A 27179-nucleotide genomic window follows, 5' to 3' on the forward strand; every position below is an offset into this window, starting at 1 on the left:
TTATTATTATTATTATTATTATACAATTATTATTATTATTTTACAATTATTATTATTAGTAGTAGTTGTAGTAGTATTATACAATTATTAATATTATTATTATTATTATTATTATTAATATACAATTATTATTAAGATTATTATTATTATACAAGTATTATTATTATTATTATTATTATACAAATATTATTATACAACTATTATTATTATTATTATACAAATATTATTATTATACAATTATTATTATTATTATCATACAATTATTATTATTATTATTATTATCATACAATTATTATTATTATTATTATTATTATTATCATCATACAATTATTATTATCATTATTATTATTATTATTATTATTATTATTATTATTATTATTATTATTATCATCATCATCATCATCATACCATTATTGTTATTATTATTATTATCATACAATTATTATTATTATTATTATTATTATTATTATTATACAGTTAATATTATTATTATTATTATTATTATCATCATACAATTAATATTATCATTATTATTATTATTATTATTATTATCATCATCATCATACCATTATTATTATTATTATTATTATCATACAATTATTATTATTATTATTATTATTATTATTATTATTATTATGATTATTATTATTATACAGTTATTATTATTATTATTATTATCATCATACAATTATTATTCTAAATAAATAACAAAAATCTATCCTAAATGTGACTGAAAAACAATGTAAAGACACAACTGGAGTAATATTCTTAGACTTTTGCATAAATATTAATTATGACAGAATACAAAAATATATGTTTTTATGTTGTCTTAGACCTGATTCATGGCCGAGAATTAAAGTTATGAAGTCTTAGTTGCCTTCTCATTATTCCTTCTTTCCGCTTCACAGCCATGCTTTGACAAAGTAACATTATCATCATATGATTTAGATTTGTCAACTTACATGTCGACGCATATCTGCATGCATGTAAACAACTGGGATCAGGAGCAGCGCGTGCTTCAATTTGTTTTCACCAGTGATGTTTTGTTTGCACATAAACTTGCGTGTGCAAAAGACGCCAAATGTGAATAGCTCTAACTTCTTTATTCTGGGATAACCACTCTAAATTAAAACACATGCAAAAAGTAAATCTTATCTCAAAGCTTTTACTGGGGCAGGGTTTTTTTTTGCATCGTCTCCCTATGCTGCCCCCAGCAAAATGACGCCGTGGCGAACACCCATACTGCCCGTACCTAAATCCCCCACTGAATATGTACATAAAACAAATGAATGAAAACTGCTAATCAGGTGAATGGGGCTGAGAATGTTATTGAAAAGACTTATCTAGGGTTTGTACAAACCTCCGTGGGTAAATAGACAGCTATCGAGAAAACCTGAACATACCACACTAATTAGCTGGCATTTTTCCCAAAACTGACTTACAATAGTGGAAGAAAGACATACTTTTTTTAAATTTATTGACATTAGATGGCCACATATTGCTAAAAGTTACCATGAAACACATAAAAAAATGAACATTTACTCTCTTTAAGATTCTTTTTCATTCATTCATGCAGCAGATCTCATCATGTCAAGTCTGTTGTTGAACCGGTCCATTGCAGGTATAATTGTCTTTAACTTATTTGCATATTTTCATGCACTGTTACATTTCTGAGGCTTTGTCAGTTTAGTTAACAATGTCGTTTGACTGCAATGTGTGGTTTAAAACTATTTGACAGAGCAATGACAGCTTTATCATTTAAAAAAACACTTCATTTTAAGATTTTCATATCGGGATGCTAATATGCTATTGCTAACATATCCTCTTTTTACTTTCAAACAAGCATACGCAATAAACAACAGCACCACAAACATTCTGTCTTTGACGTTAGCTTTATTATTGTAAATGCTCAAAGACAACCACCACATTTTTGACAGCATGACAGGAGCGCGATGTTTCTTTAACCGACATGAATCTGGTGTGCTTTACTTAACAAGGGACGTGGAAGAGGAAGAAACCACCTTTCCATCAATCACTTCTTCCACAACAGTGATCACTGCTGTTTTGGTGGTGCTGATGGAGCTGGAAGAGGAGCTGGAGCCCGATTTGCCAGAAATTATAAGGCTGTTTGGAGACAAGAAAACAACAACCAGTTAAACCTGTATTGCCCGGTTTGTACTATAGTATTTAAAGCTTAAAACCACAAACTTCCACAGAACCCCAAATCTGCCTACACTACTATTCAAGAGATTTGTTGAAGGCTAAGTTAAAGTGATAAGAAGTGACTGTAATGTTGTTTATGTTACAAATGTCTGTATATAAATCTATATGTGTTGTTTATGAGGATTATTGCTAACACTTTACAATCAGGTTGTATGAGTTAAAGTTGATGAATGTAAGTTTGACACCCAGTGGTTGAAGTAGGTATAGCACCCCCGGTTCAAAGCCAGATGAACGACACCAACAAAGGCTGATTTAAATTGTGTTGTCAATAAAAGCAACAGCACGTGATAGAAGGAATATTTTACATATTAAAATGAGTTTCTATCCTAACCAAGACCTGAAATTTATATTTTAGAAACGGCTTCTGTCTCCTGCAGCTGAACAACACGATAAATGGACAATGATCACCTCAGGTACACCTCATGTGCTTTATTCGGTGTTAAATGCTAATAATGTGAGTTTGAATGCCATTTTACATGACATTTATTGCCAAACTACTGAAAGCAGCAGCAGATAGTTCACCTCAGATCTTGAAAATAAATCAGTGATTCAGCATGTACAAATAATAATGTTAAAGAGATTTAATATGTATTAATTGGATTGTAAACCTTACCATTTCGTTGGAGTGCAGTGAGTGCACTATTTTGTGCGTCTGAATGCCTGTATTTATCATTTTTATGCATTTATCACCGCAAATCTCGTTATAAAGCATGTTGGTAGGACGTGGGGTTACAATGTAACCTGCTCACCTAATGTTTACATTTGTAATATTTATATTATTTGCTAATTCATAACCTCATGTGGAACTCTGAATCTATGTCTCATTTTGGAGGCTGTTACTGTCCACCGGAGGTCGCATTTTGATCACGGATGCATGCTTTAAGAGCCTTCATGAATGAATCACACCAAGGCAACCTGAGGTGCTGAAATATTATTGGCTAAACTGGCATTCGGCAGGTTAAATGAACCAAAACACAGACAAATATTCCAGCAGGAATATCTGACTTCAACACTCTTGTTTATCTGAAAAATACCAATATTATGGTGTTTTTATGCTTTAGAAGAGTCAAAAACTTACATACAGCATCTTTAATGTCAGATAATGTATTTACTAACATGAACAAACAACGGACAATACATCTATTACAGTGTTTATTCATCTTTGTTAATAGTAGTCAATGAAAATAATGTTCATGTTAATTCACCATGCATTACAATGTAAATGTACTCACTATTTACTCAGTTTTTTTCATGAGTTGAAACACAAAAGAAGATATTTCGGAGAAAGCTGTAACCAACTGACTTCCATTTGTTTTTCCTACTACGGAGGTCAAAGGTTATAGGTTTCAAGCTTTCTTCCAAATATCTTCTGGTGTGTTCAACAGAAGAAAGAAACTCATAGATTATGTAAATGATGACAGATTTGTCCATTTTGGGTGAACTATCTCTTTAACACGTGTAAATTGGGATTTTAATAATACATTTGTAAATGTTAAATAAATACTGCACAGGTATTGTTCATGATTAGTTCATGTTAGTAAGTACATTAACTAATGAAAAGTAGTGTGACCTCAATAATCAATTAAACTTAAGGCGAAAGAATGTGTTTCTCTCTCTGCATGTATACTTAGGCAGTGTTTCCCAACATTGTTCCTGAAGGCACACAAACAGCACACATTTTCAACCTCTTCCTAATCAAACACACCTGAATCAACTCATCAGAACATCCAAAACCTGACGTTAATGGCTCATATAATGGAGACATCCAAAATATGCACTGTTGGTGTGCCTCCAGGAACAGGGTTGGGAAAAAAACACTAAAGAGCAAAGCATGTAAACAACTACTTGTTTGATTTCTATACTTTTGCAGATCTGGGATTTACCTGCCGCTGGCTTCTGCATCCAGCAATCTCCTGTACTCTGCGATCTCCATCTCCAGTCTGGTCTTGATGTCCAGAAGCATCTGATACTCTTGCCCTTGGCGCTCCAGATCAGCACGGAGCTGCACAAGTTGACCCTCCATTCCACTCACCTACAAGCCCGAGGTATGAAGGCAGAACATTTAACCCCAATTCAGGTTATTTATGATTGATGGGTTGACTTAAGTAAGACTTCTGTAGGATTGTCTCACCTGTGCCTGGTAGCCAGAGAGCTGCATGGAGTAGCGATTCTGAGTATCATTCAATGTGCCCTCCATGGAGGATTTCTGGGTGGATATTGAGAAAAACATACGTAATCAATGAACAAAAGTGCACGTTTTCTATAACGTTTGACTTCCACTAATAATGTACCAGGTTTTATAAATTAAATATACAATGTAAAAATATAAATATGATAATTAACAGTTTCCGTATTTCGATTATTTACGGTTGTGAATTGCATTATGGGACCTTGATCGTTGCTCTGTCGACTTTTGATGTTGTAAATTCAACTCTACAGTTTAACAAAGTGACTTTTATTGACATTTTAGAAGCTTGTAATAATATAATGTTTAAGAAATAAGATAGAAAATGTACTGGCAGTTTATTATAAGGTTTTTTTTTATGGAGTAATACAGTATACAACACCAACCCAGATAATATATCACTTTAAACTATTAAAAATGTTAATAAAAGTCATTTTTTCAAACTTTTAAAGTTGTTGGAAGAAAGATCAAGGTCTCATATTGCAGTTCAAACGCATAAATAAAATAAAAAATAAATACAAGTATCACAAAATATGGAAAACTGCTAATTCACAGATATTTTTTGAACATTCTCTTTATATATTTTTTAGATCAGTACAAATTCTAACTTTTACATATTTATAATTTTTTCTTTTAAACAAGAAGTTGTAACATCATGTTAATATTAAATGTAAAAGAGAACAAAAAATACAGAAAAAATAGGGGGGATGAGGAAAAAGAAAAAAATAGGGGAGGATTTGAGGTGTTTCTACTAGGGTACTATCACTGCTCTCTTTTGAAAATACTCAATAAATGGATTCCATATTACATAGAAATTCTTAGTTTTATTTTTGAGGGAAAGTCTGAGCTTCTCAAGTTGTAGGCAGGACAGGACATTGTTATCAATGTGGAGCAGTGGGGAGGATCTTTTCATTTCCAATTCAGTAAAATCAATCTGCATGCCAAAAAGGTTATAAATCTAATCACTGTACTTTGATTTTTAGATAGTTCTGCCTCATCACTGACACCTAATATAGCTAAAATAGGCCCGGGGTATATTTGTTTTCCCACCACTTTTGATATTCACTCAAAATCTAATAATTAACAATTATAGGATGACTCCAAAACATGTGACTGAGTGATGCCGGAGTTTGACTGCATCTGTGGGTCTGCAGAGGGGAACATCACATTTCTAACATCACATTTCACACTATGCATTTATTCATTAATAAACAAGTCTGATTTGTCTTGTTTGACTCTGGCTACTTACTAACTTAGTAATGTTAGATTCAATTGTTCGCGCTCACAGTGCATTCACTTTTAATATAGTGTGGACATGAAAACATTGTTATTTAGGTAATATGTAAATGCTGAAATACCGTCTTTGGACATGTTCTGGTTGAGCAAATCATTTCTATTATACAATAGATCTCAATACTGCTTTTTGTTTTTCAATGCACTAACATTGCTTTAATACTCTGACCTGCATTGATGATTGATATTTTGTTATGGAATATTGCTTTGTTTGTAAATGAATGTATCTGTCTTACACTACACTGCAAAAAATTCTTACTTAGATGTTTTGTCCAAATGTCTAAAAAAATTGTCTTGTTTTAAGAAATAATATGCCAAAATTAAGTGAGTTTTTCCTTAAAACACCCATTGGTAGATAATTTTGGTTGTTTTAAGGAATAACACATGTAATTTTGGCATATTATTTCTTAAAACAAGACAGTATTTTGCAACTTGCTTCAAGAGTTTTTTTTTAGATATTTCAATTAAAAGGACAAAAAAATCGAAGTAAGATAAGCATTTTTTTGTAGCGTATTTGTTTCATCCGCCTTCCTAATCATTAATATAAATACCTCCCCCTTCCTCTTTAATGACATCTCTTCTGTGATTGGTGTTTAGGGAGGAACAACCTGTCATTCACATGAAATCCACCAATAGGAAACCCCCAAACATTCAATCAATTCAAAATAATGTCCCGCCCTTACATTATGTAGTGGGAGGATCCATTTCACTTGGATATACAGTTGAAATCAGAATTATTAAACCAATTATTGAAAATTTTTTCTTTTTTAAATATTTCCCGAATTATGTTTAACAGAGCAAGGACTTTTTCACAGTATGTCTGATAATATTTTTTCTTCTGGAGAAAGTCTTGTTTTATTTCAGCTAGAATAAAAGCAGTTTTTAGTTTTTTAAAAACCATTTTAAGGTCAAAATTAGCTCTTATAAGCTATTTTGTTTTGATAGTCTACAGAACAAACCATCGTTATACAATAACTTGCCTAATTACCCTAACCTGCCAAGGTAACCTAATTAACCTAGTTAAGCCTTTAAATGTCACTTTAAGCTGTATAGAAGTGTCTTGAAAAATATCTAGTAAAATATTATTTACTGTCATCATAACAAAGATAAAATAAGTCAGTTATTAGAGATGAGTTATTAAAACTATTATGTTTAGAAATGTGTTGAAAAAATCTTCTCTCCGTTAAATTGGGGAAAATATACAGGGGGGCTAATAATTCTGACTTTCATGTTATTATAGAGAGGGAAAGACCATCACAATTTTTAAGTTTAGATTTAAGCCCATTACACATTTCTTCTACACGCACACACTCACTCACCATGGCAAGGAGAGACTGAAGCTCAATCTCCAGTGACTGTACTGAGCTCTTGACTGAGTTGACCTCGGTTTTTGAAGTCTGCAGGGTCTCTGTGCTCGTTACAACCTCCTGTTTCAAAGTCTCAGACTGCAAAACAAAGTGTGTCAAAACAATTGTCTAGTTTGATGCATGTGCACTGAGATGTGTTACAAAAATGCTTTGAATTAACGAGGAAGTCTAGAACCAAATGCTAATACAAAGAAATGTCGATAACACATTGAATTAAACCTGACGTTTTAAAGTAGAAAAACTGAAATAGTATTTTCATGTAAACATACTACAATACTGTCATTTACAACTGTGGAAAATAGTTTTATAGCATTTTGTTAATCTACATATGACATTAAAAGGATTGCTCACCCAAAATTTTAATTGGTTCACTCACCAATTTCTTGTTTCAAACCTTTATAAGTTTCTTTAGGAGACCCATATCCATTGACTTTCATAGTATTTGTTTTTCCTACTTATTAATGGTGGATATCAGTGGTTACAAGTTTTCAACTTTCTTCAAAGTATCTTCTTTAGTGTTTAACAGAAGAAAGGAACTTTTGTTTTGGAACCACTTGGGAGTGAATAAACCTTCATTTTTGGGTGAACTATCCCTTAAAGTGTTGTGTTTATAGGGTCAAGCTGTGTATTGAACCAACCTTCTGCTGGAACCAGCCTTCAAGCTCTTTCTGGCTCTTGGATACAACAGTCTCGTAGTGCTCGCGTATGTCAGCTAAAACTTTGGTGAGGTCTTCCTGTGGTGCGGCATCAACCTCCACGTTGACCTGTCCACTCATGCGATCGCGTGAGGTCAAGAGGTCCTGAAAATACATCACATCTCTTTAAAAACACTTTCACATCATGACCTGTTTATTCTTGACCTCAAATGTCAAGGAATGAAGATTTGTAACCAAACAGTGACATCTAGAGCTTAAAGCTATAACGCTGACCTGACCTGACCTGACCTCCTGTCTAAATTGTTGAACTGCGCTATTTTTAAAATTGCTTTTTGGATTGTCAGAAGAATGTTTCAGTGAATGGTTATTAAATTAATACAGAAGTAGATTCAGATGTCTATATAACCTTTTTCTTCAATGAGGATTGGAAAGATTCTATGAGATTCATTAATAACAGGATATAACTTTTTGATATCATGCATTTTGAGTTTTTCTACTAGCCTGAAATGTTTTTTAATGATTTATTACCTCCTGGTGATTCGCCTTCATGTAGGCTAGCTCCTCAGTGAGGGCTTCGATCTGCAGATTGAGGTCTTTTTGGCCCATGTTGAGCTCACTGAGAACATTCTTCAACCCAGCGATGTCAGCTTCCACAGACTGACGCATGCTCAGCTCATTCTCATATCTGCAAAGCAAAAAAGAACAGGATAAAATATACAGCAGTCAATGTTTGAAGTGGAAGTCTTACATCAAAGTTGTCCTTAAACTAGTGAACACCACCCATTCTCCACTTAAGGTCCACTTCAAATGTTAAGTACTGAATATCTGTGTGTATTATTTAACCCATTTTACAACAGTTATGATTGCAGTTCTTTTACTTCAAAATTTCGCTTGTATTCAAAGTGTTACTTGTCATTTCTTTGGAATAGTTTGCTTAATTTATTATGAATTTCTCAGTTAAAATGGTTTCAAAATCAATTCCCAGTGTTCACTTTAAATCATCTTAATGTATAAATTATTTTAATGTTAAAAAGAATTACTTTGTTCTGAAGTCATCTGCAGCCAAGCTGGAATTGTCAATGCTGAGGTGAACAGTGTTATTCAGCTGTATGGCGGCCAAGATCTGAGAAGTAAAAATGATAATTTTTTTGCTTATTTTATGGTATGGTTGGATTATTCAAATGAGCAGTAACCTCAAATGATCTGCCTAATTAGACTTACTTTAGCCTGGAGGTCACTGATAACAGCCTCGAAGGCAGAGTAGTTACGAGCAGCACCAGTAGGAGAGATTTTGTTCTCCAGGAACTCCCGTATCTTCAACTCTAGCTCAGCATTGGCTTTCTCAAGGGAGCGCACCTTCTCCAGGTATGAAGCCAGACGGTCGTTGAGATTCTGCATGGCGAACTTCTCATTGCCAATGATGTTGTCATCTGCTCCTCCAGAGGCACCGAATCCACCACCGAATCCTCCTCCTGCTCCAGCACCAAATCCTCCACCAGCCCCAAACCCTGCACCAGCACCCCCTGCAGACCCAAATCCACCTCCAAAGCCGAAGCCACCTCCTGATCCTGCTGCGGACATGGAGCGGGATGCACTGGAGATGCGGATGCCTGCACCTCCTGCACCTCCATGCACACTGCCAGACCTCATGGCGCTGATGCGGCCACCTCCTCCACCTGAAGAAGAGAAGCGTGAGGAGCCCATGGAGGACCTGCTGGAAACGAAGCTTCCGCTGGAGAAGGTGGTAGCCATGTGGATGGTGGTTGGTGATCTTACTCTGCTCTGTCTGGAGAGTGAGTACAGTGCAGAAGCTCTGGGTTCTTTTATACGCTGGTGAAGCTGTCAAGGAAGGACCCGCTGACCTCAAAACTTGCTGACAGCAAGGAATTCTATCAGCTTAAATCACATAAAGTGAAAGGTGACGCTGAGATGTAAAATTGGTTGACTGATCATCCCCTCCAGGAAGTAAGATACACGGTAACATTCCCCCCTTCAAACCTTTCTCAGATGAGAATATCTCTGTACATGTTCAAACATTTTCTTGTTTTTAGTGCTGGATTTACTGTAGTAAACACTCTCACGCTCTAAAATCTTTGTATATTCAAGGTTGCACCCTTATTGGCATTGACTGCTCTATGAAGAACCTTTAACATCCTTGCAAACTTTGCACAAAACATTTCTTTTGTAGGGGAAAATCTTGTTTAGATTATTAAAATGTCCTTCACGAAAACCATGGTTCAAAAAACTCCACTGAATTTTCTTTTGTTTTGTTTTGGCATTATTGTCACCTAAAACACCTTTATTTCAGTTCAATTGTGCACTGTAAAACACCAAAAAGTTAAGGTAACTCGAACCATTTGAGTAAACCGATTGCTACAAACCCTTTAAGTTCAAAAACTAATCATATTGAGTACTGTGAACTTAATCCATTTGAGTAAATGAAGCAATTTGAGTACTGCAAAACCCAATATGTAAAGGCAACTCAAACCGTTTAAGGAAACTGATTGCTACAAACCATTTGAGTTAAAAACATATGAGTACTGTGAACTTACTCTATTTAATTTGAAGTAATGAGATATTTAATTAACTCATTACCCTCAACATTGAGTTCAAAACTTATTTCAAATGAGTAGTAAATTTTGAGTTAACTACAGTAGTAAATTTTGAGTTAACTACACTCGTTTTTAATTTGATAAAGTTGACTGTTGGGTTTTACAGTGTGTGTTTTTGTAACATTCCTAAAAAATAAAGGTTCTTTATTGAACTTGATGGTTTCTGTGAATATCTTGTGACATTTGTTGAATCCTTCCATTCCAAGAAATTCTTTAAAAACAGTTATTTATATTATAAAAATGTTCTTCGCACAATGAAAAACATAGTTCTTCAAAAAAATGTTGATAGAAAGATTCTTTGAGGAACCAAAATTGGTTCTTCTATAGCATCCCTGCAGGATGCCATAAAAAGAACCAATTTAGTTCCCTTAAGAACCATTCAGTGATCAATTCTTAAAATATTTTTTAAATAACATTTGTATACACCTTTTTCCCACATATGCAGTTGAAGTCATAATTATTATCCCCCTGAATTATTAGTCCCTCTGTTTATTCCAATTTCTGTTTAACGGAGATACGATTTTTTTTCAACACATTTCTAAACATAATAGTTTTTAAATCATTTATAACTGATTTATTTTATCTTTGCCATGATGACAGTAAATAATATTTGACTAGATGTTTTTCACGACACTTCTATACAGCTTAAAGTGACATTTAAAGGCTTAACTAGGTTAATTAGGTTAACTAGGCAGATTAGGGTAATTATAAAATTTATTGTATAATGATGGTTTGTTCTGTAGACTATTGAGAAAATATATAGCTTAAAGGGGCTAATAATATTGTCCTTAAAATGTGTTTAAAAAAATTAAAAACTACTTTAATTCTAGCCGAAATAAAACAAATAAAACTTTCTCCAGAAGAAAAAAGATTATCAGACATACTGTGAAAATGTCTTTGCTCTGTTAAACACACAGTAATTTGGGAAATATATAAATTAAAAAAAAAATCAAAGGAGAGCTAATAATTCTGACTTCAACTGTAAAGGTTCATGAATTATAGATGCCATTAAGAACTTATATTTTTAAAATCATAGGCCATTAACCGACTCATAGTATGCACTTTGTAAGTTTGTAATAAATGTAACTTGTTACTCCACAATAAAGCTCTGCAGAACACCAGCCCATCAAGCAAGTGCTGGATAAAGTTTAGTAACTAAAGATGGGGGAATGAACGAATGAAGATATGAATACAGAACATCCATTGAACTGCAAAAAGATAGGCCTATAATTAAACAAGACGCTATGATGTAAGCTGACCTCGTTGGAAACTCATGATTTGCCTTCAGTGACTTGTTGTGTAGCAATTTTACTATAAAGGTTGTTTGAAGCTCATGTTTGTGCATGTCCCTGTGTGTTTCTCACCAAGTTTAAGATGCGTTAAATTCCTCCCTTAGGCAGTGAAGCTGAGGTGTATTTTCATAAAAAGAAATTTATGATGCATTTTATTAGTTACTATTTGTCTTCAGTTTTTATACTGTTGGGTTAAGTTAAGATTTGCATCTGACCCCTCTTATATTCAGTTAACAGGTTTATTAATGTTCCATATTCCCTGTGCACTGTATTGTTTTGAAAATACTGTATAGTGTATAGTGCTTGAAAATGTTGCTTACTAGATGTAGTGATAGTCTATAATGGACTCTCACTTTTGCTCATCATCACACTCGAATGCTTGGTCGTTTACTCAACAAGCTACATTTGACTAATTCGTATACCTCAGCACTGAAAACGGTTTTGAAAAATGAAAATACTACAGTTCTGTTAAAACGTTTTTGTAAACACGAGTATCTCGTGTCACCCAAGTCGAAATTTTCTTCTCTGAAAGCTAGAAATGTCCTATTTAGGGGAAAATAAATGGAAATTTCAACTTGTCTAGTTCTTGGTTTTGCTGCGTCAATCGCGTGCTCGACCACAAGAGCGCGCGCGCGGCCGTCAGAAATGGCGCGGTTTTCTGAGGGAGAGTGGAGAGAGGCTGAGGTGATCACATTGCGCAGGGTTTGTAGGCAAATTATGAGAATATTTTAATATTAATGCCTTTATAATCTATCTTAAAAATGTATTTCTAGATTGATAGTAGCGCCCCGAGATAAGCTTGACTCGGTTTAGTTAAAATGCGTCTATAACATTAAATCCAGTGATTAGCCTATGTCAAAAATCCAGAAAGGCTTTACGTCGTAAGTGTAGCTAATAATTGTAGATGAATTTAGATTAAATCAAAATATAATATCTTAATCTAACTTTTCTTTCCATAATTATGGCTGTTATTTATCACTTATACAACAAAATTTGTGTTTGTGTAGCAAAACCTTTGATTCATAAACAAAATATCATGGCTTTCTTGTTATGTTGTTTGAATGTCTAATTACTGTATTAGTATTACTAATATATTACGAATATATAATGTATTACTAATATCCTATATATTTTCTTTAACATTTTCAAGTAAAACATGTTAGTTTATACTAGAATCAACCTTTGTTGATGCGCAGAGGGGCTCAAAATGCCAACATGTAATTCTCCTTTTTGTAATTTTTTATTAAGATTTTTAAATCACTAGCTGTCGACTTTGAGTTACATCACCCTTAAGGCCACAGGGCAAATAACTCTGCACATGTCAGAAGACTGACAACGAGGGCTTATAAAGCAGGCGTTGAATGAAATGTCAGTGGTATTTGAAGACACAAAGTTGTTTGTCAGGTTAAAAGTGAAAAGATAAGAACTTCACTGCAAAAAAGAGATTTTCTTAGTCTTTGTTTTTTTGTTTAACTTATCCCACTAGCAGATTATTTCACTTGTTTCAAGGAAAAACACACTTAATTTTGACTTTTGGAAAGAAAAATCTACTTGTCTAGAACATGCTTCTTAATTTAGAAGCAAGGCAAAAATATAAGTAAAACAATATTTTTGGAGTGTTATATTTGCTTTGCTTTCCGTATTATGAAGACATAAACCATAATATAATTTGCTCTATTTCAGACTTTCAGGTTTTTTATTCTAAATGATAAATGAATGTGGTCAAAACTTGTGAGTGTGAGCATGCTTGAGAGAGCTATATTTATTAATTTAGAGGTGTAGTTGTACTTTTTTGTAAATGGAAATAATTTTTAACTTTGTTATTTAATATATCGATGCATATCAACTTTTTATAATTAAAATGTTGTATATTACCACAGAGAATTAAGTTAAAATTTTACCAATTTTTTTTTCTAATCCTAATTGTCATACCTGAAAAAAAAATTCATGGACATGTATATATTTTTAACCTAAATGCCTAAATTTCCAAACATGTCATCACAACCGAACAGAAAAAACAGGACAAACACTATAAATTCACAGGTAGACCATTTTATTGGTTTTTCAGCACTCTTGAGGTGGACTGCTGTTGCTTATTGCTTTTGAGACACAACCTCGCTCGTAGATTGGGAGGATGAGCTGACCACTTTGCCGTCCACAACCTCTTCCACGATGGTTACCACTTTGCGTGTAGTGGAACTTGAGCTTGAGCTTGAGACACTGTAGAGGTAGAAACAAAGACTTTACAGAGATGCCAGACAGATATCTCCACTTACTCCAAATATGTTTGTTATAATAAATTCCTGATTGCATAATGACACTATAGTTTACTCTTACTGTTGGTTTGATCAGATTTGTGTTGTAGTTGTATCTCACCTAGTAGCCTCTCCATCCAGCAGTCTTCTGTACTCTGCAATCTCCATCTCCAGTCTGGTCTTGATGTCCAGAAGCATCTTGTATTCCTGGCTTTGACGCTCCAGATCAGCACGAAGCTGCATCAACTGCTGTTCCAGGCTGCTCACCTGGAACTGGTAGCCAGACAACATGGCGGCGTAGCGGGCTTGTGTGTCTGCCAGAGTGCCTTCCAATGACGCTTTCTTTGGGAAAAACATATTTATTAAGTTAACACATTGCCATCACACATTTAGAAGTATCCTCTCTGCTTGCTCACTTACCATGCTGAGTTGTGACTGTAGTTCGATTTCAAGACTTTGGAGTGTGCGCTTAACCTCTGTGATTTCAGAGCGGGATATTTGAAGGGTTTCTGTGCTCACAGCAACTTCCTTGGTGAGGGTTTCGGTCTGTGAAGGGCAAAACAGTCAAGTAAGTCTTTTGTTGGTTTGATACATCACTCTGCTTTCTTTAAAAACATCACAATTTTACCTTGGCCTGGAACCAAGCCTCAAGATCTTTGCGGTTCTTGGCAGCAACTGACTCGTAGTGTTCACGAATTTCAGCCATGATCTTTGTCAGGTCTTCCTGTGGTGCTGCGTCGACCTCTACGTTGACTTGTCCGGTCATCTGGGCACGCACTGCCAGGAGTTCCTGAAGTTGCAATAGCAAACCTCTGAGCATTTGCCTGACTCACATATCATAAGGAACTACTGAGTGTAAACCAAACACTGCTTTACCTCCTCGTGGTTCTTCTTGAGGAAGATCAGTTCTTCTCTCAGACCCTCGATCTGCATCTCCAGGTCAGATCTGGTCATTGTGAGCTCATCCAGCACCCTCCTCAAGCCAGCGATGTCTGCTTCCACAGACTGCCTCATGCTCAGCTCATTCTCATACCTGTACAAATAAAACTGATATAAGTGCAAGTGCTTTTTTATTGTGCAAGTCTTACAACAGTGGACTTACTTGACTCTGAAGTCATCGGCAGCCAGCTTGGCGTTGTCAATGCTGAGGTAGATGCCTCCATTTAAACCAGTAGCATGCTGGATCTATAGTGGCATAGAATGAATGCATTTTTAAAAATATGCAAATTTGATCTCATTTCCAGTTATTTTTGTGCATGTTCAGAATATATACTATGGGAACGAGGAATCATAGTTAATTCTTATTGATAATTGGTGAATTATTGTCTAAAGGTAGTTTATTGATTGACTTGGATAACATGTTGTGTCACATACAGTACCTTGACCTGGAGGTCATTGATTGTTGCATAGTAGGCACCGTAGTCCCGAGCAGAGGGAGCCGTCTTGCTGTCCAGGAACTGGCGGATTTTCAGCTCAAGATCTGCATTGGCCTTCTCCAGGGAGCGCACCTTCTCCAGGTAGGAGGCCAGACGGTCATTGAGGTTTTGCATGGTGGCTTTCTCATTTGCAGACACATCAATGGCATCAGTCAGGTTGAAGCCAGCACCATAGCCAGTGCTTCCAGAAGAGTAGGATCGAGAAAGAGAAGAACTGGAACTGGAGATGCGAACCCCGGATCCTCCTGCTCCTCCATACACACTACCGGCACGCATTCCTGTGACACGACCAGCTCCACCACCAGCGACAGAGGCACGAGAAGATCCTCCTGAGGACATGTAGGTGCGGGTGGATGAAGAAGACATCATTTTGATGGAGTCTTGCTGTCGTCGTCTGCTCTGCCTGGAGAAAGAGTGAGTGGATGAGTAAGGATAAGATGACCCTTGTCCCTTTTTTATGTGGACAAAAGAGGGAGGGACCGGATGGATTGCCTGAGGGGGTGGACCGTGAAACTATTGCCAAATTTCCAAAGGCTACAGGTGTGGCAGAAGACAGGTTAGTTTGGCATGTTAAAATTTGACTGGTTCATTGAGATTCTAAAGGAATTCTTTAAAGTTTATTCCATTAGAATGAAGTAATGGATTTCCTAAATTTTTTTCAGGAGTTTTTCAATCAATTTATTTCCCCTTTTATGGAACCTTTGATTTTTGCATTAGGAGTGTTCAGTTTATTGACGGTCATATCTTATCACTGTGATAAGAAAAATGGAATATTGCAGGGAAGTGGTCATGCAACCTCATTTTATATGCAGTCGGCTCGGCTATTGTAAGCACAAATAAAACGTTTTAGGACATTTTATGTAGGGCACATTTTTAGTGTATATTATTTTGTGGTGCGTTGGTGTTTATATTTATTTATTCTAGTTTTTATAAGTCAAATTTAAAATGGCTGGGTTAAGGTTTTAACTATTTTAAAACTATTTTAAAATATTCACTTTTTAAACATTATATTAACATTTTGTGATTAATGTTGTTTGACAATTTGTTCCAGCTTAATTTCTTGCAGTTTTCAGTAATAAATTTAAATTAAAAATCTTTTAGGTTTAACAAGTTTTTTTGTCCAAAGTCCTGTTTTTAAATTGTATATGCGATTTTATTATCTGAAATCAGAAAGCATCTATAAATTATCATTTGTCTGCATTAACAATTTTTTTTTTTACAGCTGCTGCATTTAAACAGTGTGGTTGTTGCCTAAACCCCATGTTGATGTCTCAAAAGGAGCCTGATTAAACAGCAAACAATTAAAAGCAGGTTTAGCTGGCTTGAAGTGGGTTTCAGATGAAGATAATAAGAATCAGGTTAGGTGAGACAAGGCAGTGAAAATTGGTGTTTTTTTAAAATGTTGAGTGATAATAACATAATACTATAGAAATAAACACTAATAATGGAAAATAAAGATGTCATTTTCTAATATTGCAGGTCTAATTCTTGTGTGATTACATATCGATTTTGCTCTTAGGTATAATTTAATTCTTAATTCATTGTTTTTGTATTTTATAGTTATGTTCTAGGTGCTTATTGCAACCTTACACCTTTTGACCAACAAGAGGCGATGTCCAGAACATTTGTGGGGCTCCACCTTGCATAAAAGAAGCAGAAACCTTACTATTTTCTGAATGCACAGTGCCTGGAGCAATGTTTTCCAACCCTGTTTCTGGAAGGGCAGTGTTGAATCAGGTTTGTTCATATATATACAAAGGTAGGAAAATATTTATTGTAGGTTCTGGGTGGGGTTATGTCCATTGCACCATAGGTGATGACCCTTCAACTTTTTAAGCCTGTGTCAATTCGGTGGTATTCCTGACATTCTTTTGAAACATGCTTAATATAATTTCGCGAAATCCATTCATTTTTTTTGTATCTTGACATTTATCAAGGATGGTCCATTTATTAGCTGATTTAGCTTTAGATTTAACTTTGTTGAAAGTAAACAAATTTGTTATATGATGATAGACTATTAAATTGTAATAATTGCAGGCCTCCGAATCTAATTAGGTCAACAGCATGCTAACAAAAACTTTAAATAAACACTCAAAAGGATTGCTGATCCTGCCTTTCATTTTGTGAGACACTTGTCATCAAATTCATTAAAATCTGTTTGTCAAATTCTATTAATTAATCTAATAATCAAATTTAAATCTGTTTGAAAAGTTTTGTCAGGCTAGGCCTACATTTTTTACAATTTTTTTAACATTCAGTTCTTTTGAATGGTATGAACCTTGTAGAGGTTTTTGCATGTCTAATGATAAAAAAAATAAATGAATCATGGACATGATTTAAAAAGGTAAAATGGTCCTGGAAAGAAATAGTCATGGTTTTATAGTTCAATTTTCGCTGTAAAAAATGACTGCATTTGGAACTGAATAATGATATTATATTGCTAATGTTTGGAAACTCTCACAAATAAAATAATACCAAATGCTTATTTTAAAACTTCAATTTTACGTTTAGCTTTTATTTTCTAGCGGTTTTAGACTGAAACTCTTAAAAAGAATTTTAAATCTTTATAATATAACAATAATATAATCTTAATTTGCCAGTTGTCATTATTAAAAGGAGGCCAAACCTAAGCCTGTGGTACAAAGTATTTAAGATTTACAACAGTTGTAAATTGTCCAAGTAAGGTAGTTGGAAATTTCGTTTGATGCCTGAGCTTTTAAAGAGGTACATTATAATAAATACGTTATACATGCATACATATATACATTATAACTATATCATAACTATAGATTATTAAATCCCAAAAAAATACAGAATACTACTGAACGAAAATACAGTAAACTCTTTCTTTTTGAAAAAGTAAAAATCAGACTTCCACATGAACAGCTCTAGGGGTAAATTATTTGACAGGATTTGAATAAATACAAAATCATTTATGAATTTGAAATATCACATGGCATCATGCAAGATTATTTTTAAATACAGGAGTATTTTGGCATACTATCTCTTGAAATTTGCAATAGTTCATAGTATGCGCGTCCAATCCAGAGCCCACAGGCCAAAGTTGGCCGATAGTAACCTTTAATTTGGCCCGCCATCCCATCTGAGATTGTCATTTCAAATCTAATGAAGCCTTTTGTTTGTTTATTGTTAGAAGCTAGCTGAAATAAAATTTTTCAATTAAATATAATAAATTAATCATATTTAGTTTAAATGTACATACTGTCAACTGACGGATAATGCAGAGACTTTGATGAGCAAATCAAGGCAAAGGCAAATTCTGTGTGACCAGTGTATTCAGCATTGAATTTCCACTGTTAATTGTTATGTTTTATTGCAATAAGCTGTCATTTTAAAAGTTGTACTGCATTAGTTACTACGATTTAAAGTAATGTTTTTTTTTTAATCTTATGAAATAAATTAGTAACTTTAATGTAATAAATACTGCTCAAAAAAATAAAGGGAACACTTGAAGTTACCTTGTGGTGTTTAAGTGTTCCCTTCATTTTTTGAGCGGTAATACTTGCTTTACCTTGATAAATAAGGTATATTTACCTTCAGGCCACATCTCATAATGATATTTGGTTTTTGGCCCTTTATATGAAAAGGTTTGGGCACCTCTGCTCTAATCCAATAAAAGAATTGAATTTTCTTTCAAATGATAAGAAGTGCCTTTACTGTATGAACAAAGTTGTATTAGGATTAAACTTAATTTTGCATGTATTATATGATATAGCTTATGAATTTCCCTTCTAGGTTTAACTTTAAAACAGCAAACCTGTTATTCATGTGATAAATTGAAAATCAGGAATGGACAGAGTTTGAACTGGGTAAAACTGGTTTGGATAGGGATACTTTAGATTATTTAATGATGCATCTTAATGAACAAAACAGGCATGAAATGCAATCTTTATTCAGTAATTGGCTGTCCTTATTTTAAGAAATCAATACCAATACTAGATGTTTTTTATGGCTGGGTGTTACTGGATTTGTTTCAAAGGATTTCTGCCTATTACTTCTATCTATGTTTGTGTCATCCAGTTTTTACAAATCATTTGTTTCTATTATGCTTCTAATTGACAAATTTATTCTGCTATTAATGGATGACTTTTCATATTTATTAAAATATGAGTTGCTTTTATACATGGTATAAATTGTTCCCCAAAACAAGACAAGCACAAGTATTCACAGTGAGACCAGTTTATTGGTTTTCTTTTCACACTGATTGAGAACTCTTTTACTCAAGATTTCTGTTCAGTGGTTTTAGTCTCGCTTGTGGCTTTGGAGGATGAGCTGACCACTTTTCCATCCACCACCTCTTCCACAATGGTTACCACTTTGCGTGTAGTGGAGGTTTTGCTTGAGCTTGTGGTAACACTGGAGAAGGAGACAGAGGAAGAATGTTACATTATGCTCACTTTTTATAATTAATATTTACCTTTTTTAGCTAAAGATTTTGTGTTGTAGTTGTGTCTCACCTAGTAGCCTCTCCATCCAGCAGTCTTCTGTACTCTGCAATCTCCATCTCCAGTCTGGTCTTGATGTCCAGAAGCATCTGGTACTCTTGACCTTGGCGCTCCAGATCAGCACGAAGCTGCATCAGTTGCTCTTCCAGGCTGCTCACCTGGAACTGGTAACCAGTCAACATGTTGGCATAGCGGGCCTGTGTGTCTGCTAGAGTGCCTTCCAATGATGCTTTCTGTTGGGGGAAAGTCAATATTATTAGTATAAACTATGCTGATGACAACAAAACACATTATTATTCACAGATTATTCTATTTATCTGTTGTTGCTCACCATGCTGAGTTGTGATTGTAGTTCGATTTGAAGACTCTGGAGTGTGCGCTTAACCTCTGTGATTTCAGAGCGGGATGTTTGGAGAGTTTCTGTGCTCACAGCAACTTCCTTGTTGAGGGATTCACTCTGTGAGAGAAAATGCAACAGAAAAGCAGCCAGATGAGTCTTTGGTTGGTTTTGATTCTAATCTTGCTTTACAAATTTAACATGTTAAATATTTTACCTTGGCCTGGAACCAACCCTCAAGATCTTTCAGGTTCTTGGCAGAAACTGCCTCGTAGTGTTCACGGATATCAGCCATGATCTTTGTTAAGTCTTCTTGTGGTGCTGCATCGACCTCTACATTGACTTGTCCGCTCATATGGGTACGTGCTGCCAAGAGTTCCTGTAGAGGCAAAGACAAACCCCTGAGCATTTGCTATACTAACATACTGACAGAAACTATTAAATGTGAACTATTCCTCAATTTACCTCCTCGTGGTTCTTCTTAAGGAAGATCAGTTCTTCTTTCAGTCCCTCGATCTGCATCTCCAGGTCAGATCTGGTCATTGTGAGATCATCCAGCACCTTCCTCAAGCCAGCGATGTCTGCTTCCACAGACTGCCTCATGCTCAGCTCATTCTCATACCTGTACAGAAATAAAACGGTATAAAAGTTTTCGATCTATTATAGATTGTGCAAGTGCTTTTTAATTATGCAAGTCTTACAACAGTGGACTTACTTGACTCTGAAGTCATCTGCAGCCAGCTTGGCATTGTCAATGCTGAGGTAGATGCCTCCATTTACACCAGTAGCATGCTGGATCTTTAGGGATGCAATATGAATAGGCATAAATGATCAATTTTAGACCACTCTTAAGGGAGAACTTGACAAATGCAATGCTTTTCTTAAATAGTTTGAAGCATCAAACCTTCATAAAAAGATATTTGAATTTGTTAGTTTGGAAATTCAGTGATTAAATTGATCAACACATTTAAAAGTTGTAACGTACCTTGGCCTGGAGGTCACTGATTGTTGCATAGTAGGCACTGTAGTCACGAGCATTAGGCTTGGCCTTGCTGTCCAGGAACTGGCGGATCTTCAGCTCAAGATCTGCATTGGCCTTCTCCAGGGAGCGCACCTTCTCCAGGTAGGAGGCCAGACGGTCATTGAGGTTTTGCATGGTGGCTTTCTCATTTGTAGACACATCAATGGCATCAGACAGGTTGAAGCCAGCGCCAGCACCACCACCAAATCCTGCGCCGCCACCAGCAGAGAAGGATTGAGAAGCAGACGAACTGGACATGCGAACACCGGATCCTCCTGCTCCTCCGTGCACACTACCAGCACGCATTCCTGTGACACGACCAGCTCCACCACCAGCGACAGAAAAGCGAGAAGATCCTCCTGAGGACATACGGATGGATGAAGAAGACATCATTTTGAAGGAGTCTTGCTGTCGTCGTCTGCTCTGCCTGGAGAAGGAGTGAGCGGATAAGTGAGGAGAAGAGGACCCTCGTACCTTTTATGTGGGCTAAATAGAGGAGGGGCTCTAACCAGAGCCTGAGGCTGTGGAGAGAGAAACCTCCCAATTCCCAAAGGCAGCAGGCATAACTGGATGTTTGAATAGTATTTTAGCTTGCAGGGTGGGGTTATGTCCATTTCAACACAGGTAATGAGCCCTTAGGTTTTGACCCTTCAACCTTTTTCTGCCTGTGTCAATTTGGTGGTATTCCTGACATACTTTTAAGGCATTCTTTTGGATATATGTCATCCTGTTTCTGAATATCCATTCATTATTGTGCATCTTGATATTTTAAAGGATTGTCCATTAATTACCTGATTTAAATTGGTGAAGATTGCTGAATTTTTTTAATATATCAGATATGTTATGTAACGATAGACTGTATAAAACTAATAATTGCAGCCCTCAGAATCTAATTAGAGCAAAAGCATGGTCACAAAGATTTTATATAAACATTATTAAAAACGTTAAACGTTATTAAACTCAAATGGATTGCTGAGATACTCTCTTTTACCCCATGAGATAGTTGTTATCAATTTCATTACTTGAAATGTTAACAAAAAACTATTCTGATAGTTTTTTCAGGCTAGACCTAAAAGAAGTTTACTTAATCCTAAAAAAAAATTCCAAAAATTACAGCATTTTGAAAATAAGTAATTTTATATTGGAAATGTTTGGATTATTCATTCATTCATTCATTTTTCTTTAGTTTAGTCTTTATTTCATAGGTCAGAGGTTATTATGGCATGTTTTACGCAACAGATGCCCTTCCAGCCGCAATCCAGCTTGCGAAACACTCATACACTCTCATTCACACACACACACACACACACTCATACACTATGTCAAATTCAGTTTATTCAATTCACCTATACCATATGTCTTTGGACTGTGGGGGAAACAAACCACCTGGCAAAAACCCATGTGAACATGGGAGAACAGGCAAACTCCACACAGAAATGCCAACTGGCCCAGCCTGGACTTAAACCAGCAACCTTCTTGCTGTGAGGCGACAGTGCTAACAACTGAGTAACTGTGCCCCTATGTTGGGAACATCCCACAAATAAAATCTTAGTGAAAACTTATATATATATATATATATATATATATATATATATATATATATATATATATATATATATATATATATTTAGCTTTTTCCCATTTAGCTTTAATCCGCCAAGGGTCATTATAAATAGCAGGTCTGACCTAAGCCTATTGTACAAAGTATTAAACATTTACTACTACAGTTATTTGTCCAAGTAAGAAAGTCAAATTTAATTTTGATGTCTGAGCTTAAAAAGTGGTTAATAGTCTATTTACATACAGGGTGATTCAAAAATAATATCACATCTTTGAAAATTGAGAACTCTGCAAAGAAGAAAAGGAGAGCTGCTAAGCTCGTTCTGTCGTCGATTTAAGGAAGCTCCGAAGTTTCATTTGGTTGCCTATTTGAACGAAACGTACCCAAAGCAATGGATTGGCCGACACTGGCCTCCAAAAAGCCCTGACCTCAGCCCCTGTGATTTTTTTATGGGGGTACATTAAAGATAGGGTGTTTCGACCACCTCTACCAGCTAACATTAAGGGACTAAATGAAAGAATAACTGCAGCTATCCAAACTGTTACGCCCGAGATGCTATAGATAGTGTGGAACGAGTTTGAGTATTGGGTTGATGTCACTCGAGTGTTTGGAGAGAGTCATGTTGAACATCTATGAACTTGTTTTCTGCTGGAAAAAAAAACTTTAAGTACTCTTCACATTGATTAATTTCACAAGGTTTCATCATATTTCTTTGATTATATACAGATTTTCAAAGTTGTGGTATTCTTTTTGAATCACTCTGTATTATAACTACATCATAAATACAGATTAGTACTATAAAAGGCCAAAAAATAGAGAATATAAAAAAAATAAATATTGTTGAACTAAAATACACTAAATTCTTTCTTAGAAAAAGCTCTAGGGCTAAACTTTAACAGGATATGTATAAATACAAAATCATTTGTACATTTGAAATATCACATAGCATCATGCTAGAGTATTTTTAAGCAAATGTATCATGCAGGAGTATTACAGCATACATAATATCTTGACTAAGTGCCTAATCAAAGAGAAGAACAGAATTTTCTTTCAAACTATAAGAAGTTGAAGTAGGATTATTGGTAAACTTAATTTTGCATGTATTATATGGTATAGCTTATGAATTTCACCTCTAGGTTTAACGTCAAAATAGCAAAACTGTTATTTGTGTGATAAATTAAAAATCAGAAATGGACAGAGTTTGAACTGGGTAAAACTGGTTTTGATAGGGATACTTCAGATTATTTAATAATGCATCTTAATGAACAAAATATGCATGAAATATTACATTCTAGGCATAAATTTACATTCTATGTAATTGTGTCTTTTTGTAATTGGCTGTCTTATGCTTTATTGTAAGGAACAATTCCAATACTAGATGTTTTTAATGGCTGTGAGTTATTGGCTTTGTTTTAAAAGATTTCTGCCTATTACTTGTGTGTGTTTTATCTTCCTGTTTCTGACAAATTAGTTTAATTATGCTTGTAATTGACAACATTTAATGGACATTGGACATGGATATTAATGGACGACTTTTTGCTATTATGCATGATATAAATGATGCATGAATTCCCCAAAACAAGACAAGCACAAGTATTCACAGTGAGACCAGTTTATTGGTTTTCTTATCACACTGATTGAGAACTCTTTTGCTCAAGATTTCACTTCAGTGGTTTTAGTCTCGCTTGTGGCTTTGGAGGATGAGCTGACCACTTTTCCATCCACCACCTCTTCCACAATGGTTACCACTTTGCGTGTAGTGGAGGTTTTGCTTGAGCTTGTGGTAACACTGGAGAAGTAGACAGAGGAAGAATGTTACATTATGCTCACTTTTTATAATTAATATTTACATTTTTAGCTAAAGATTTTGTGTTGTAGTTGTGTCTCACCTAGTAGCCTCTCCATCCAGCAGTCTTCTGTACTCCTCAATCTCCATCTCCAGTCTGGTCTTGATGTCCAGAAGCATCTGGTACTCTTGACCTTGGCGCTCCAGATCAGCACGAAGCTGCATCAGTTGCTCTTCCAGGCTGCTCACCTGGAACTGGTAACCAGTCAACATGTTGGCGTATCGGGCCTGTGTGTCTGCTAGAGTGCCTTCCAATGATGCTTTCTGTTGGGGGAAAGTCATTATTATTAATATAAACTATGCTGATGACAACAAAATGCACAAATCACAGATTCCTCTATCTGTTGTTGCTGACCATGCTGAGTTGTGACTGTAGTTCGATTTGAAGACTCTGGAGTGTGCGCTTAACCTCTGTGATTTCAGAGCGGGATGTTTGGAGAGTTTCTGTGCTCACAGCAACTTCCTTGTTGAGGGATTCACTCTGTGAGAGAAAATGCAACAGAAAAGCAGCCAGATGAGTCTTTGGTTGGTTTTGATTCTAATCTTGCTTTACAAATTTAACATGTTAAATGTTTTACCTTGGCCTGGAACCAACCCTCAAGATCTTTACGGTTCTTGGCAGAAACTGCCTCGTAGTGTTCACGGATATCAGCCATGATCTTTGTTAAGTCTTCCTGTGGTGCTGCATCGACCTCTACATTGACTTGTCCGCTCATCTGGGTACGTGCTGCCAAGAGTTCCTGTAGAGGCAAAGACAACCCCCTGAGCATTTGCTTGACTAACATACTGACAGAAACTATTAAATGTGAACTATTCATCAATTTACCTCCTCGTGGTTCTTCTTGAGGAAGATCAGTTCTTCTTTCAGTCCCTCGATCTGCATCTCCAGGTCAGATCTGGTCATTGTGAGCTCATCCAGCACCTTCCTCAAGCCAGCGATGTCTGCTTCCACAGACTGCCTCATGCTCAGCTCATTCTCATACCTGCACAGAAATAAAACCGATATAAATGTTTTCGATCTATTATAGATTTTGCAAGTGCTTTTTAATTATGCAAGTCTTACAACAGTGGACTTACTTGACTCTGAAGTCATCTGCAGCCAGCTTGGCATTGTCAATGCTGAGGTAGATGCCTCCATTTACACCAGTAGCATGCTGGATCTTTAGGGATGCAATATGAATAGGCATAAAAGATTAATTTTAGACCACTCTTAAGGGAGAACTTGACAAATGCAATGCTTTTCTTAAATAGTTTGAAGCATCAAACCTTCATAAAAAGATATTTGAATTTGTTAGTTTGGAAATTCAGTGATTAAATTGATCAACACATTTAAAAGTTGTAACGTACCTTGGCCTGGAGGTCACTGATTGTTGCATAGTAGGCACTGTAGTCACGAGCATTAGGCGTGGCCTTGCTGTCCAGGAACTGGCGGATCTTCAGCTCAAGATCTGCATTGGCCTTCTCCAGGGAGCGCACCTTCTCCAGGTAGGAGGCCAGACGGTCATTGAGGTTTTGCATGGTGGCTTTCTCATTTGTAGACACATCAATGGCATCAGACAGGTTGAAGCCAGCGGCAGCACCACCACCAAATCCTGCGCCGCCACCAGCAGAGAAGGATCGAGAAGCAGACGAACTGGAGATGCGAACACCGGATCCTCCTGCTCCTCCGTGCACACTACCAGCACGCATTCCTGTGACGCGACCAGCTCCACCACCAGCGACAGAGAAGCGAGAAGATCCTCCTGAGGACATACGGATGGATGAAGAAGACATCATTTTGAAGGAGTCTTGCTGTCGTCGTCTGCTCTGCCTGGAGAAGGAGTGAGCGGATGAGTGAGGAGAAGAGGACCCTCGTACCTTTTATGTGGGCTAAATAGAGGAGGGGCTCTAACCAGAGCCTGAGGCTGTGGAGAGAGAAACCTCCCAATTCCCAAAGGCAGCAGGCGTAACTGGATGTTTGAATAGTATTTTAGCTTGCTGGGTGGGGTTATGTCCATTTCAACACAGGTGATGAGCCCTTAGGTTTTGACCCTTCAACCTTTTTCTGCCTGTGTCAATTTGGTGGTATTCCTGACATACTTTTAAGGCATTCTTTTGGATATATGTCATCCTGTTTCTGAATATCCATTCATTATTGTGCATCTTGATATTTTCAAGGATTGTCCATTAATTACCTGATTTAAATTTACATTTACATTTACATTTAGTCATTTAGCAGACGCTTTTATCCAAAGCGACTTACAAATAAGGACAAGGAAGCAATTTAGACAACTATAAGAGCAGCAGTGAACAAGTGCTATAGACAAGTTTCAGGTGTGTAAAGTCTAAGAAGCAAAGCATTAGAAATTATTATTATTTTTTTTTTTTTGAGAGAGAGAGAGAGAGAGGGCACAGTTAGTGGTATAGCCAGAGAGGCAGTTGCAGATTAGGAAGGAAAGTGGAGACTAAACAGTTGCGTTTTTAGTCGTTTCTTGAAGACAGCAAGTGACTCTGCTGTTCTGATGTAGTTAGGGAGTTCATTCCACCAACTGGGCAGATTGAATGTGAGAGTTCGGGAAAGTGATTTCTTCCCTCTTTGGGATGGAACAATGAGGCGACGTTCATTCACAGAACGCAAGTTTCTGGAGGG

At 35.9% G+C, this 27179-nt stretch overlaps 4 protein-coding genes across 4 annotated transcripts; all 4 read right to left on the reverse strand.

Moving 5' to 3' along the window:
* Positions 1-1873: 1873 nt before the first annotated feature.
* Positions 1874-9532, reverse strand: krtt1c19e (keratin type 1 c19e). Its single transcript, XM_056479262.1, has 8 exons — positions 8946-9532; positions 8765-8847; positions 8253-8409; positions 7707-7868; positions 7021-7146; positions 4355-4429; positions 4107-4255; positions 1874-2124 (listed from the first exon to the last, which is right to left on the reverse strand). The coding sequence occupies exons 1-8, from the start codon at positions 9474-9476 to the stop codon at positions 1986-1988; spliced, it is 1422 nt and encodes a 473-aa protein (XP_056335237.1). The 5' UTR covers positions 9477-9532; the 3' UTR covers positions 1874-1985.
* Positions 9533-13664: 4132 nt separating this feature from the next.
* Positions 13665-15755, reverse strand: krt92 (keratin 92). Its single transcript, XM_056479137.1, has 7 exons — positions 15263-15755; positions 14986-15068; positions 14760-14916; positions 14512-14673; positions 14304-14429; positions 14005-14225; positions 13665-13848 (listed from the first exon to the last, which is right to left on the reverse strand). The coding sequence occupies exons 1-7, from the start codon at positions 15686-15688 to the stop codon at positions 13722-13724; spliced, it is 1302 nt and encodes a 433-aa protein (XP_056335112.1). The 5' UTR covers positions 15689-15755; the 3' UTR covers positions 13665-13721.
* A 3748-nt stretch (positions 15756-19503) lies between these two features.
* LOC130246261 (keratin, type I cytoskeletal 13-like) lies at positions 19504-21607 on the reverse strand. Its single transcript, XM_056479136.1, has 7 exons — positions 21108-21607; positions 20838-20920; positions 20588-20744; positions 20340-20501; positions 20117-20242; positions 19798-20018; positions 19504-19696 (listed from the first exon to the last, which is right to left on the reverse strand). The coding sequence occupies exons 1-7, from the start codon at positions 21534-21536 to the stop codon at positions 19561-19563; spliced, it is 1314 nt and encodes a 437-aa protein (XP_056335111.1). The 5' UTR covers positions 21537-21607; the 3' UTR covers positions 19504-19560.
* A 2693-nt stretch (positions 21608-24300) lies between these two features.
* LOC130246260 (keratin, type I cytoskeletal 13-like) lies at positions 24301-26392 on the reverse strand. The gene is made up of 7 exons (XM_056479135.1): positions 25898-26392; positions 25628-25710; positions 25377-25533; positions 25129-25290; positions 24906-25031; positions 24594-24814; positions 24301-24493 (listed from the first exon to the last, which is right to left on the reverse strand). The coding sequence occupies exons 1-7, from the start codon at positions 26324-26326 to the stop codon at positions 24358-24360; spliced, it is 1314 nt and encodes a 437-aa protein (XP_056335110.1). The 5' UTR covers positions 26327-26392; the 3' UTR covers positions 24301-24357.
* Positions 26393-27179: the final 787 nt, after the last annotated feature.

The sequence above is a fragment of the Danio aesculapii genome, chromosome 19, assembly GCF_903798145.1.
Source record: "Danio aesculapii chromosome 19, fDanAes4.1, whole genome shotgun sequence".
Classification (NCBI taxonomy): Eukaryota; Metazoa; Chordata; class Actinopteri; order Cypriniformes; family Danionidae; genus Danio; species Danio aesculapii.